This window comes from Caretta caretta, chromosome 5 (assembly GCF_965140235.1).
Source record: "Caretta caretta isolate rCarCar2 chromosome 5, rCarCar1.hap1, whole genome shotgun sequence".
Lineage (NCBI taxonomy): Eukaryota > Metazoa > Chordata > Testudines > Cheloniidae > Caretta > Caretta caretta.
Genome location: NC_134210.1, coordinates 120,448,289 through 120,462,389, shown reverse-complemented (window position 1 = coordinate 120,462,389; position 14,101 = coordinate 120,448,289). Strand labels below are relative to the sequence as shown.

At 43.5% G+C, this 14,101-nt stretch overlaps 1 protein-coding gene across 2 annotated transcripts in view; it reads left to right on the top strand.

Annotated features, from left to right (window-relative positions):
• The window catches only part of LOC125637219 (atrial natriuretic peptide receptor 2-like), a 43,342-nt gene that overhangs the window by 17,383 nt on the left and 11,858 nt on the right, over nt 1-14,101 (top strand). For both annotated transcript variants that reach the window (XM_048851428.2, XM_048851427.2), the window contains exons 10-18: nt 1,351-1,437; nt 1,693-1,836; nt 2,821-2,942; nt 4,104-4,245; nt 8,380-8,428; nt 9,764-9,865; nt 11,220-11,339; nt 12,248-12,341; nt 13,340-13,427. In XM_048851428.2, the coding sequence (XP_048707385.2) occupies nt 1,351-1,437; nt 1,693-1,836; nt 2,821-2,942; nt 4,104-4,245; nt 8,380-8,428; nt 9,764-9,865; nt 11,220-11,339; nt 12,248-12,341; nt 13,340-13,427 (948 nt within the window). The remainder of the gene's footprint in view (nt 1-1,350; nt 1,438-1,692; nt 1,837-2,820; nt 2,943-4,103; nt 4,246-8,379; nt 8,429-9,763; nt 9,866-11,219; nt 11,340-12,247; nt 12,342-13,339; nt 13,428-14,101) is intronic.

Sequence of the window (14,101 nt, the reverse complement as noted above, 5' to 3'; positions counted from 1 at the left end):
GTTCTTGCTGTATTATCACCTAGAAATAATGTGAAGGCTAGTTTTCCTCTGCTTGGGCCAGGGCCAGGAATGCTAGGGGACTAACTTGGCCTTCCTAGCACACTCAGGCTGAAAGATTCTCAGATGTTTTCTATATTTGGATGCCCCTTTTCCTTCTCCTGCTGAGATTTCAATGCTCATGGGACTGAGCTGCAAACTTGGCTCTGCTTCCGAACATTCACAGCATTCAAGCTTATTTGGAGCTAGGTTTTGAATCAGGCCCATCTCTAATATGAATGTAAAACACAAATAAGCTCTTTGGCACAGAAAATTATGTACTGTACAACAGCCCATTATAATCTATGCCCTTAAACCAGCTCACAAGACTAGGAATGGCTCATTTCCTCTCTAGATCACTGGTTTGGAATACACCCCTAGCTGGTAGTGACCTACTTGTACACATAGATGTATCCATGGCTCCTAACAGATTGATGGACACTTCAACCCCCTCCACAAAGTCCCCTCATGTCCCAGGAAAGTTGCTGCCATCTCCCCTTTGTCCAGCAGAGCTTCTCTTTCTCCTTTCTTGCCCCACCCATTCTTCTTTTGTTCTCTCTCCTTATTTCCTTTTACTTTCCTTCTTGTTTTTTGCTCCTCCTACTAAGGTGGGTCATCCCCTTTCCACAATGGCTCCCCTTCCCCTGTACTCTCACTCACTGGAAGGCCGTGCTCTGGCCGGAGGCAAGAATCCACCGATGGCTTTGTGTGGCTACACTGTTATGCTTATACAACTTAGCTGAGTGCCACATGGAAGCACAGAGGAGACCTTGGACTGGCAGGCTGTTGCCTTAAAACTGCAGCCCTGTACACATGAGCTACTCTCCAGCTGGCTGCATTCAAAGTTGCTCCAGGTGGAGGGAGGGAAAGGGAGGGATCCAAGGAATCATCTATTTTGTCCTGCCCTTTTATTAGGGGTTTGCAGCTTTCTCTGCCCCCACTGGTTATTTCCCATGCCCACACCACTCTCATCTACTCCATACTAGTCTGGTGCTCCCCTGCAGAAAACAGAAGACTTCACTTCTTTGATTGGGGAACATCCTAATACACACAGAGATAAATTGACCTGAGCTGCACAATTTGTAGTGATCTTTGGGTTTTCATTCCCTGCATCCCCACAGTTCCAGGATTTTGTCAAAATCTGGATGGGAACCTGGGTCTGAATTTCATGATTCAGACCCAGGTTCCCATCCAGATTTTGACAAAATCCACATCTGTGCACCTTTCCCAGAGAGCCAAAGCTCCTATATAGAGAATACTGCATACTCACCATGTGGGATTCCAGCACTTAGAAAAGTCTTTGTCTTGTTGCAGTGATGGTAGAACAGTCGCCATCAAGAAAATAAGGAAGATGACATTCACCTTGTCCAAATCCATACGCAAGGAAGTAAAGCAAGTCAGGTAAACAACGAAACCTGCACATTGGGTGCCATTCCACATTTACACCAGTGTAATGGAACCTGCCCCATCGTTACTTGTTTCCATGTTTTTCTCTCCCAAACACTGTCGAAAACATTTCTTTGAACCTGTCTGAACACGTTTCTTTGCGTATTTAGCTTTTCCTCTCAACCCAGTGGCAAAAGCCCTAAACTTTCCAGTTCCAAAAGGTGTAGAGGGAAGACTTAGAAAGGATGTGATTCCTGTTCATTTTCACAGAGAACTCGATCATCCCAACCTCTGCAAATTCATCGGAGGTTGTACAGAGATGCCAAACGTTGCCATTGTGACAGAATACTGTCCGAAAGGTAGCCTGAGTGATGTGCTGCTCAATGAAGACATTCCTCTCAACTGGGGCTTCAGGTAAAAAACAAAACAAAAAAAACCAGACCTGTGAAATAAGATACACGTAGCATCACCAGGTGACACTTTATCTACAATTAACATCCCTCTTCAAACAAAGTCATTGGTAGACGCAACAGTGCTGTGATGTATACCAGAGGATACCATGCTTCTGAGACACAAGGAGAAAGAGAGAGACCCATTGGTTAAGAGGATCCAAGTTTCTGATTTGGCCTGTCCCATGGACATCCTGACACCCCTGAATTTAGCACTCCCCATGTAACACCCAAACCTTTTAATCCCATCTCTAGTATGCTGCAACACCATTTTAAACCTTGGCTCCTCTTCAGCCGCCTTCCCCCCCACCGGCCCCACACTGGCCATCTGTACTTAGTACACTTTGATGTTCTGGTTTAAGATGAGTAAAAGAGCAGCACGGCCACATTCATGGTAGGCCAACCATGAAAAGATTAGTACAACTAGAAGTCCATCATTAGCGTTACCCATAAAAGCAGATGTACACAAAACTGGCTCAGGATTTCAAAGGAACTCCCATATGAACTACTTCATCATGTATAATTGCAAATTGTCCCTTATCCCTTCTCTCTCTGCCTTATGTTTGCCTTGCTTCTAGGCATCAACAAAAAATGGTCCAAGTCGACACACCACACAGACTAAGAAAGTTGAGTACTTTGCTCATCTCGTAAATATCTGCACACACGGCTCAATCCTGCAAACCGCTGAGAACTCCCACAAGACTCTGTGCATTCCTACAAGGGGCCCAGGACCCTCCACTCCCATTCAACTGCATGGGAACTGAGGGCATTCAGCAACTCACGGGAGTCCTCAGCACTTTGCAGGATTGAGTCCCTGAGGACTGATTCAAAGGCCATTTAAGTCAGTGGGAGTCTTTCCACTGATTTCAATAGTCTTTGGATGAATCCCTTCCTGAGTGTCTGGTTCAGTGGAATACTAACCTCTTCATAATGATTGTGTGCCTTTCAGGTTTTCCTTTGCTGGAGACATTGCCCATGGAATGGGTTATCTTCACCAGCATAAAATCTATCATGGATGCTTAAAGTCTAATAACTGTGTGATTGACGACCGCTGGGTCTGTAAAATTTCAGGTAATGAAGAGAGATGGAAATCTGAAACATGGCCAACTACTAATGCAAGTTGATTTCACAGCCTTCACTGCTCCAGCAGGACTGTGAGCCAACGTTTTCAGGTGGAAATGCTAACTGCAGCAGCCTTCATTAAAAGGAAACTATGCCAGAGCAAACATCCCATTACATTATCCTGTCTATCCTACAATTTAACATGCGTTACCTTTTACCAATTATATGACACAAATGATGGCGTCAATCAGACCTAGCAGTATCCATGTCATTACCTATGAATTCTTTGCCTGATGCCATTCTTTGACATAAGTCAAATCCTCCTTTCAGACAATAAACACAGTGCCCTTTCACAGCTAGGTGAAAAGATGGGCTTCCAGTCTAAAGAATGAGATCCTTGGAGTGTCCCAATTAGAGACTGGTCTGAACCAAAACCCCACACCTGAACCCCTGCCTCCACACACCAAATTTCAGTGCTGTCTGGATCTAGGAAATAGAAGTCAGAGAATTTTTATCATGCTGTTCTCTGAACACAGCTCAGCACCTGGACACTGGCTCAGATCTGGGAGTCCAGACGAGCTTCATACAAAGCACGTTGGAAGGGGGGGGTACAAAGCTGGTGGAAACTTCCCCTTTACACTCCCACAATATTGTGGCCTCTGTGTGTAGGTCCAGGCCCCAGTGTAAATTGGAGGAGCCTGAGAGCTGCTCTGACTTACCCTGGCATCTATGTACTCCAAGACACTGAAACCACAGCTGGAGATCATCACAGCTGCGGGGTGTCCCAACCACACCCCCCTTTCTTTGGGCACACCCCCACACTAGCAGCAGGGAGGTGCAGAAAAGAAGCAAGTATGCTGGCTCTGTCTTGCACTGCCATGAGCCTACTGTGGCTGGATACGCTGGGCCAGAACCACCACCACAGGGGTACCAAGAAGCAGTCATACTTCACCAGACACTCTCTCCCAATATTCAAGCTACCATTCCAGTATACACAACTATACTTGGGTACAAATCAGAGCAACATAGTGCTATTTTTTAAACCAAGTCTCATCTCCCCATACAGAGCAAACGCCTTTAAACCATTAATATTGCTACTTAATAATGGAAGAGTTTCAGGAGTGAACATAACCCTTACTGAGTACCTGTTTCCTTCTTTCTTCCATCAAGACTATGGATTACAGTCCTACCGAAAAGAGGATTCTTGTGAGGGTGCTAGCACATATCAGCAGCGTTTGATGCAGATCTACTTGGCTCCTGAGGCCCATTCATTGTCAGACTATGTCCCCACTTCCATGGCAGATGTGTACAGGTGACGATAAACTTCCAGTCTCTTTCTCTCTCAGGTGACCAAATAAATAGTTTAGCTAAATTCCAAAGCTATAGCAGGGTGAATTTGGTGGATTATGATTAAAAATTGATTCTTATTTAGAGAATAATTTAGATGCCAGGATCTACCCTTCCAAGATTGGGAGCCAAAATCTCAGCTCCGTAATGCTGGTGTAAATCCAGAGTAACTCCATTTGTTTTTATGGAGCTATTCTGGATTTGAATCCAGGTAAATGGATATAAAAAACTAGCCCTGGGTCTATGGTGTTTTTTTTTTTTTTTAAATCACTTCCTCCCTTGTGTTTTCCCTGTTGAAAAAAAATTACTACTTAGCTAATGGCAATATTCTAAGACTTAAAATGGAGCAGTTTTCCAATGGGTCAGCAAAACTCATCCATAGTATATTTCCATATGCAATGAGAACAGAGTGGTTTTGCTGAATACACTGGATGGCTATATTTTATATGGAGAGAAAAAACAGCTACTTCGAGGAAAAGAATGCTCTTGAGTAAACTCTGTGCCTTTCTTTCTGAGAGAACCCAGAGGGCAATACTTCACAATTGCTCATCTGCCCAGAGGATGCTATCATGCCAGGTTCTAGTCTACCCCTCCTCCTATTCAAACATGTACAGGGGTTTACTAGGAGGGTTGCAAGGAGAAGAACGGTTCTGTGGTTCAGGCACTGGATTAGGAATCTGGAAACCTAGGTTTACTCCCTTGTTCTATCACAGAATTCCTGTGTAGCCTTGGGCAAGTCATTTATTCCCTCTGTATCCCATGAGTAAATGACAGTACTATTTAGTCTTTTTGGACTGTGAGAGCTCTGTGGCAGAGATGGTCTCTTACCTAGTCTTTGTACAGTGCTTAGCACAATGGGGCCCTGATCTTCGTTGGGCCTTCTAGGGGCTACTGGAATAATAAATAATTAGGGGTAGTGAAGGAATAAAGGCTGTGGTGTGCAGAGGTCTGCTTTTGTATTTCCATCTCTTCTGACCCAGCCAGAGCATTTGAGCAACAAGGAATTTTTAAGAGACAAAACAGCCAAATGCACTCCCTCAGTGGAAGAAAGCTATCCACAATATTGCACAATTAAAAACATTTATAGTGCGATTAATCGCACTGTTAAATAGAATACCGTTTAAATGTTTTTATATTTTCTACATTTTCAAATATATTGATTTCAATTACAGTGCTGAAGTGTACAGTGCTCACTTTATATTTATTTTTGATTACAAGTATTTGCACTGCAAAACCCCCCAAAATAGTATTTTTTCAATTCACCTCATACAAGTACTGTAGTGCAATCCCTTTATCATGAAAATACAATTTACAAATGTAGATTTTTTGTTTCATAACTGCATTCAAAAAACAAAACAATGTACAATTTTAGAGCCTACAAGTCCACTCAGTCCTACTTCTTGTTCAGCCAATTGCTCAGACAAACAAGTCTGTTTACATTTGCAGGAGATAATGCTGCCTGCTTCTTGTTTACAATGTCACCTGAAAGTGAGAACAGGTGTTCACATGGCACTGTTGTAGCCAGCATCACAAGATATTTATGCACCAGATGCACTAAAGATTCATATGTCCATTCATGCTTCAACCACCATTCCAGGGGACATGCGTCCATGCTGATAATGATCCAAAGCAGTGCAGACTGACGCGTGTTCATTATCTGAGTCAGATGCCACCAACAGGAGGTTGATTTTCTTCTTTGGTGGTTTGACTTCTGTAGTTTCCACATCAGAATGTTGCTCTTTTAAGATATCTGAAAGCATGCTCCACACCTCGTCCCTCTCAGATTTTGGAAGGCACTTCAGATTCTTAAACCTTGGGTCGAGTGCTGTAGTTATCTTTAGAAATCTCACTCTTTGCGTTTTGTGAAAGCTGCAGTGAAAGTGTTCTTAAAATGAACAACATGTGCTGGGTTTCCATCTGAGTCTGCTATAACACGAAATACATGGCAGAATGCGGGTAAAACAGAGCAGGGGACATACAATTCTGCCCCAAGGAGTTCAGTCACAAATTTAATTAACACATTTTTTTAACAAGCGTCATCAGCATGGAAGCATGTCCTCTGGAATGGTGGCTGAAGCATGAAGGGGCATACGAATGTTTAGCATATCTGGCATGTAAATACCTTGCAATACCTTCTGATGGCTGTTTGGGGACATTTTTATGAATTCATTGTTAACGGCGACAGGATTGTGCTACTCACTGCTGGATGACGCTGCCTCTTGGCGATTTTGGGGATTAGTTCAGTCAGGCCAACACCCCTTCCAGCACTTACACCCAGTCAGTTTCTCCTATGCAGCCCCTCTCTCACTACAGGAACAATAGCATCCTTTTCGTGACTCAGCCCTCCAGCCAGGTCGCTATTGTGGTTTCCCATTCCAGGGGGCTGTGTGTGTGGGGGGGACATGCATTAAGGTGCTTGCTCCCCAGACCAGTCCTCTGCTTCACTGCCGCACAGTGCCACTCCCACAGCAGCGAGCAGGAGAACCTGGGCCCACCCTCTACTCCAGGTTCCAACTCAGACACCCTCTACACAGCAGCCGAGGTCTGTTCCCTTGCTGCCTTTCCCTGAGCCAATCCCACACCTGCTAGGGGTTTGCTAGGGCCTTCCCCACTCTTTGAGATTTGCCAGTCTCTTCACTCCCTCCTCCCAGCAAGTAATTGTAGGCAACTTGTCTCTGAAGCCCCCCAACCATTTCTCCCAGGGAGTAACTATAGACTTCACCCTTCTGTCTCCTCTGCTCTCAATTTCCTGTCTTTTGTAGAAGCCCCACCTGTCCCTCACAGATGAGCGTCTCTCTAATTAGCTGCCTCCAACTCAAGATCCCCTGTCTGCAGCCTAATTAGCTGATTTGGTCCACCTGGCCTAACTTATCTTTTGCAGGGCCAGTGTGGGGAAGCACGCTAACATCAAATGATTTCAATAAATTCTTCCCCCTGTTATCACTAAACACCCACCAAAAAGGAAATATTCTGCAGAGAGGTTTGTTAGTTTATGTCTTGGATTCATGTGTATTACTGTCTTCTGCAGAATCATACATGTATTACGCTGAGACCTGCCAGGACGCTGCTAATGACCATTAGCCATTTCAAGCCAGATTTTTAACTTCAGTGGGAGTTAGGTGCTTTTGAAAATCCCACCTGCTGCCTCACTGCATTTTTAAGTGCCTAAATACCTTTACAAATCTGGCCCCAAATGGCTTAGCTGTCTGAAGATTGAACCCAGCTGTGCTGTTCTATTTCTGTGCTGGGCCTGACTACAGAGCGATTGAGTGCTTGAGCGCCAGTGCTCCTTGAGTTATGGTGCTCCACGCAAGCCGCTGTTTCTCAGCCATGTCTCATGCCTTTTGTTTCGTCACTGCCTCCCATCCAAACAGCATCACGTTTCCCAGTAATGCTGCCTTAGTTTGATATGCTTTCAGCTTGCAGCGGGCAAAGTGCACAGGTTTAGGCTACGTAGCTGTAAATTTGTGACTGAGCTTGCCTCTTGGAGCCACATCTTGCCAAGACCTTTCCTTAAAACGGAGTGCCGGGGGGTACATTGTTCATGCCTTCGGCAACTGAACACTGCACTGAACTTAAAAGGTTACTGAGATCCCTGTTACAGCTCAACCTGCCAACCCGAAGTGCCTGCAAAGTCTGTCTGTGCTACAGGGCAGACAACCCTTCCTTGGCAAATACATGGCAACCGGTGAAATCAGATAGAGGAACGTAGCACCAGAGTTCCCAAGCAATCCAGCAGGAGAGTTCCTCCAAAAGAGACTGCGAGCGCTGTCCATCTAGCCCGGGTTCACTAGTGCTTGGCATCTATGCTGTAATAGACCTGGTGTTTGGCACTATGAGAAGGTGCTTAGCCACCCCAGCATGTGACCGTGTGTATTGCTGGCCAAAACACCCTGGGCCCAATCCTGCAGTCCTTAGGCATCCAAAAGGTCCATTGATTTTCCTGAGAATGTGTCCCAATAAGGATGGATTAGTGACTGGGGGGAAAAAAAGAAAAAAAAAGCAGGGAGTGAGGGAGATGTGCAAAAATGTCATCCTGTTCTTCAAAAGGCTCCGTTTGCAATATATTCACTCCAATTATTTGTCTGTAATATTGCAGTTATTCCATCATTTTATTAGAGATCGCAACAAGAAGTGACCCTGTGCAGGTAAGAGTTGAAGAGCTATTTGTGAAGTTCCTCATAATTTTGATTCTGCTGCCATTGAAGTTATTCTCAAAACTCCAGTTGACTTCAGTGGGAGCCGGATTGGGCTCACAGTACTGTGTTCACAAGGGTATATATTCCCATCATGGATCAAAATCTTCAGTGCTTAGTCAGGGCTGGATCTTTATTTTGATTACATTGGTTTAAATCCAGTTCCAGTAGAGCCACGCTACCAATGTAAGATTCCTCCTGGCCCCACCAACCCCTGGGATCCCCGAGAGAAATGCAGTGGAAAAGACAATACAGCTTCTGTTCTATTCTTTTTTTCTGGGTACGCTCTGTGGGGCTGGAGTGGGGATGAGGTATGTCACTCCCAGCCTTACCATTGGCCTGCCCACCCATCCTGTGGCCTGCTCAGTTTCCAGTCCTCCCACAATACAGCCCCAGACCCACAAAGCACCTTGATAGGATCCAAAGCTGGGGGGACAGTGATGGGGTCGCTGTTGAACCTCCATCTATGGGGAAGGTGTTGTCTATACATGGATTCAGGGTAAATGATCTATGCAAAACTGTTTGCATAAATGATGGGGAGGGATAGCTCAGTGGTTTGAGCATTGGCCTGCTAAACCTAGAGTTGTGAGTTCAATCGTTGAAGGGGCCATTTAGAGATCTGGGGGAAATGGGGGAGGGGGAATTGGGATGACGAGTTGGGGGTGGGTATGGGCCCTGCTTTGAGCAGGGGGTTGGACTAGATGACCTCCTGAGGTCTATGATTCTATGTGCATCAAAATCAACATAAGGTGACCTGAAAAAAACCCGTGTAACAACTCTGGCTCCATAAAACAATTTGGCTTAAAAATAACTCTAGTGACCTGCACTTATGATTATGGTTCTTCTACTGTTAACTGTTCATGCCAGTGGCCCAATGTGGTCCTTCAGCTTCACAGGGGGCTCTTGCTGTGTCTGATGTTTTCAATAATTTCAAGAGTTGCTCCCCTTCGATATAGGCTGAGCTCAGATCTTGTCAGCTGAGTGAGAGCTTGGAGACAGCTGTCTGTGGCACAGTGAGATATGTAGGCCTCTTCTGTACTCAGACATAAAAGCCCTAATCTGGAACATTTCCAATGGAGAGATAAAAGGAAGGCGTCTGTACAGGAAGTGATAGGCAAGAATATGTCCCAAACATGACAATAGGGGTGTATTTTCAACATGATGGATGAGAAAACTACCAGCTATTCTCTCTTTCCTTGATTGGTGTATTCAGTGCTTTACATCGTTATTATGGATTTCTTTTCACTGCTGTCCCCATTCCTGTTCTCCCAACATTGTTTTCTCAAGGATGATTCTCATTCAGCGGAATATTCATCGTGCCTGCCTCTGACAGAATTAATTTCAGGAAAGTCTGAGAATTCCTGTCCATGCCCTACAGACTATGTGGAGGTAAATAAGGTTATATAGTCTCTCCCACAAAAATCTTCATTGAGGTGAACTTCAGATTGCAGGCACATGACAGTGGTTTCAGTGCAATATTCCTTTGAGGAATGTAAACATTATTTTTAACTTAGAAGCCCAGGAAATGCAGAGTTAAGAGTGTACTTTTTAAGCATGGCACCATAAAATGCTCTTTAGCTTTAATAGCCACTACAGGTATGTCTACACTTACAACGCTATCATGGCACAGCTGCAGTACTTCAGTGTACACACTCACGCCCGTAACGGGAGGAGTTTTCCCATCACTGTAGTTAATCCAGCTCCCCAATAGGTGGTAGCTAGCTCAGTGGAATAATTCTTTTATCAACCTAGCCCTGTCTACACCAGAGCCCTGTCTACACTAGGTCGGCATAGTTACATCTCTCAAAGGTGTGTATTTTTCACACCCTTGAGAAATGGAGCTATGCTGATGTAAGCTTTCAGTGTGACCAGCCCTATGAAGGAGCCATTATTCTGCCAAATGGAAAATTTCAGTTTGTCCCCCAAAAGTTTCAGGGCAGTAATCTTTCAATATTCAGTCACTGGAATTGTATGGCTTTTAATTTTGTTATCAAGTGTCAAGTCCATCTACATATTTAATATCAGTGAAGCTTTATTGTTAGCATTTGAAAGTCAGTTAGTAAATTCTAGTATGTGTCTGGGGCAATGTCTGTTTTTTAAATGAGATTAAAGGTCTGAGTCTCGTTGACACTAAGTGCTGGTCTGCACGCACAATTGCGCCGGTTTACTAAAAAATGTGTCTTTAAACCAATTTAGTTAAACTGGTTCAAGTTTTTGTGCAGGCACTCTTAGTTCACTTTAAGAGTGTCATAGCTTAGCTTCCCAACTTAAATAAAACCAAGCTACCCTTAAACGGAAATAAGATTGTCTACACTGAGTTTTACATTGATTTAACAAAATCAGTTTTTAAACCAAGTTAAGTTAAACCAGTACAACTTCTGTGAATAGATAAGCCCTAAAGCCAATTTCCACCACTCCGGCAGCGTAAAGTGGCCTAGTGTAAATAAGAATTGGGCCCAAAGTTTCAAAAGTATTTGACAGAGGAAACCAAGCATCGCTTTTGAACATTCCAGTGTTTCTCCCAGTAGCACATTCATTTACTAACGCTATTGAATTACAGATTATCAGTCAGTGTAAATCAGTGTAGCTCCAGAGACTTCAACGTAGCTATGTCATTTTACACCAGTTGATAATCTGGCCCCAAGTTCACAAATGGTCCAAGATATACAACCCGAAGGAAAACCTATCTGTACCTTCAACTATTAAGGGCCATTTGCTTTCTTTCTCCCTTTCCCTGTTTCAGCTAATCAGGAGGTGCAGGAAAACCAACCCAACCCAAAGGCCTACATTTGAGCAAGTCAAGAAGTTATTGTACAAGATGAATCCGAACAAAGTTAGTCCAGTCGACATGATGATGACTCTGGTAAGCTTAATAGATTCTTAATCAAACCAGAAAACAAGCCAGGCAGGACTTAACATACCCACCTGCTGCCAGCTCTCCCTTCTAATCACTTGGAATGGTCTTGTCCTTTGATGTCATGCCCATTGTTTGCCAAGACGAATAACAAACACTCATTGACCTCTAGTAGAATTAGCCAGACTCCTTGTTGTTTTTGTGGAAGCTACAGTTAACTTTGAGTCCCAGGTTCCAATCTAGCCCCTTTCCTTCAGTTCAGTTCTCAATTTTGTTTAGGGCTGAATTAAAAAAAATAATGTGATAACAATTGTTTCTTAAAAATGCAGGTGGTGGAAATCCTGTCCTCCCTCCTCGGGTGCACGGCTTCCCAGGTGCAGCTGCAGTTGAAGCCGAGTTTACTATATATCAAGAGCACAGCTCTCCAGAGGCATCTTGAGTGCTATTGTGCAAGGCTTTGGTGGTGGGAATGGGGCTTGTGGTTCCATCATCTATTGCCACTCAGAGTAGGGGTGCACAAGCCACAGCATGGCCTAATGCAGCTCTGTGATCTGTTGGTGGAGGCTTGAGACTTGGATTCTTATGTGGTCCCTGGAGAGGGTCTCAATGCACATCTCCACAACTGGTACTGTGCACTGATATCCAGGACTTGGCTCCCAATGATTATGTAGAATTCGAAAGCAATGGGGCAAATTCTGCCTTCAGAAGCATGAGATCTTACTGATTTCCTGTGGGAGCCATGAATGTACCTAAGGACAGAATTTGGTCTAGAAAAAAATAATCTAGACCAACTTTTCACCTGTGCCCATCTAAATGTTACCAAACCAGAACCAGCAAAATGCTGAACTCCCTGCTGTTTATAAACATGAACACCTTAGTGAATGGATTATATTATGGAATCTGTTTGTCCCGCTTAGATGGAGAAATACAGCAAACACCTGGAAGTAGTAGTTGCAGAACGAACCCAGGACTTAATGCATGAAAAGCAGAAGACTGATCATTTATTATATAGTAAGTCAATCATATTACAGAAAATATAGGATATTCTGAGCAGTAGTAATTGCAATTTAGCTTTCCTAGGGGCAAGCGATGGAAGAAACTACCTTTTTATAGGTCATCCTTTAATATAGTTCCTCCATGCAAGATTCAATAGATATTTATCATTTCTTCATAGTCCCCCCGACCAAGAAAATAAATACTTTTACATTGACTAGTTAATATTCCAGCTTCCTCAACGTTTTGAGACCCTCTTCTGTTGCTGAGAATGTCATCTTGTGCAGTTCTAGGCATGCTGGAGGATCCTGGGGAGCTCATAGAGGAGTTGGGTTCTTTTGTAGATTGTGCACTATAGATTTCCACAAGAGGATGGGAATGAGAGGAAAGACAGAGACAACAAGGGAGAGAAATCAGGAAGGAGAGAAAGGGAAAAGGAGAGAGAAATGAGGGAGAGAGAAAAGACCAGAGATGAAACACAGAGGAGGAGAGGAGACAGAAGGCAGGAAAGAAAAGACAGAGGAAAACAAAAGAGAGGTAAAGACAGACAGAATCAGAGATGGGCCTGGTTACATCTAGACTTCCCCTGACTTTGGAATGTTTAGCTCCCAAGCTTTCTTCTAGCCCTGTATCGATCCATGGGCCAGCTACACTAGGATTCAGATAGGATGTGTGATTCCAATTCAAGCCTATCTCTAATAGTAACACTAGTTGTAATAATAATTAGAATTCATAACAAGCAGCACATATGGGCAAGTTCTGACATAAGTTACACTGGTGTCAAACTGCTATAACTTCATTGATTTCCACAGAGTTACTCTGGATTTACCAGGCTGTAAGTGAGGGCAGATTTTATCCCTACGTTTTTTCCAATGTCAAAGCATTTTACATTCATAAACATTTCTTTTGCTTTCTATATCTGAGTGGGGAAAATCAGATTAAGCTAATTTTATCCTTTTCATGCATTTCTCACCCTACAATAATAGTTGACAATCTCGCTTTGTGCTCTAAAATAGGTATGTTACCCAAGCAAGTAGCAGATGATCTGAGGCAAGGAAAACCGTCACAAGCCCAAAGTTACGTAATTGCCACCATCTTTTTCAGGTAAGTGGGAATGGGTGGATTTAGGACTATAACTTACCTGCACAAAACAATTGTGGTCAAGTCACTTTTAGAGAGGAGGCAAATAATGTCCATGAAACACAAACATTAAACTTTTTATTTGAGTGAGACCATAATGGACGTTTGCGAATTTCCACCTGTGGAAAGGAGTGCTGTTAAAATGCAGTGGATAAAACCTTTGTTCCAGGCACATAATTTCTGTCAAAGCTGTGATCATTGGTGGAAAAATGGCAAAATTTTCCTCAGGGCAAATTTGTGAATTTCTATGAAAGGTCACAAAATTGCCCTTTTTTATGTTAAAATGAATGAAGTGGAAAGTGAGACTATCACATGGCTGGAAGTCTAACACTCGGTAATACATCACCTCTAGCAGTTAAAAGAAATATTTAGTGCCCAAGTAAAGACATCAGGATTGGTCCCTAAGGTGGAAAAACAATACATACATCAAACATGTTTTTACAGACTTTATTTGGCTTTCGCCATTGAACAGCATGGTAAAAGGTACAGAGGTGAGTCGCTGTCCAACAATTTAAAGAGCCAGCTGCTCAATCCATGACAGAGGTAGGATATTACATCCACTTTTTCTTGTGTGCATAGTCTAAAACCAAGGACCTTTTATCCACAAAGTCTGGTTGTAGATGAAAAATTGTCTGCTC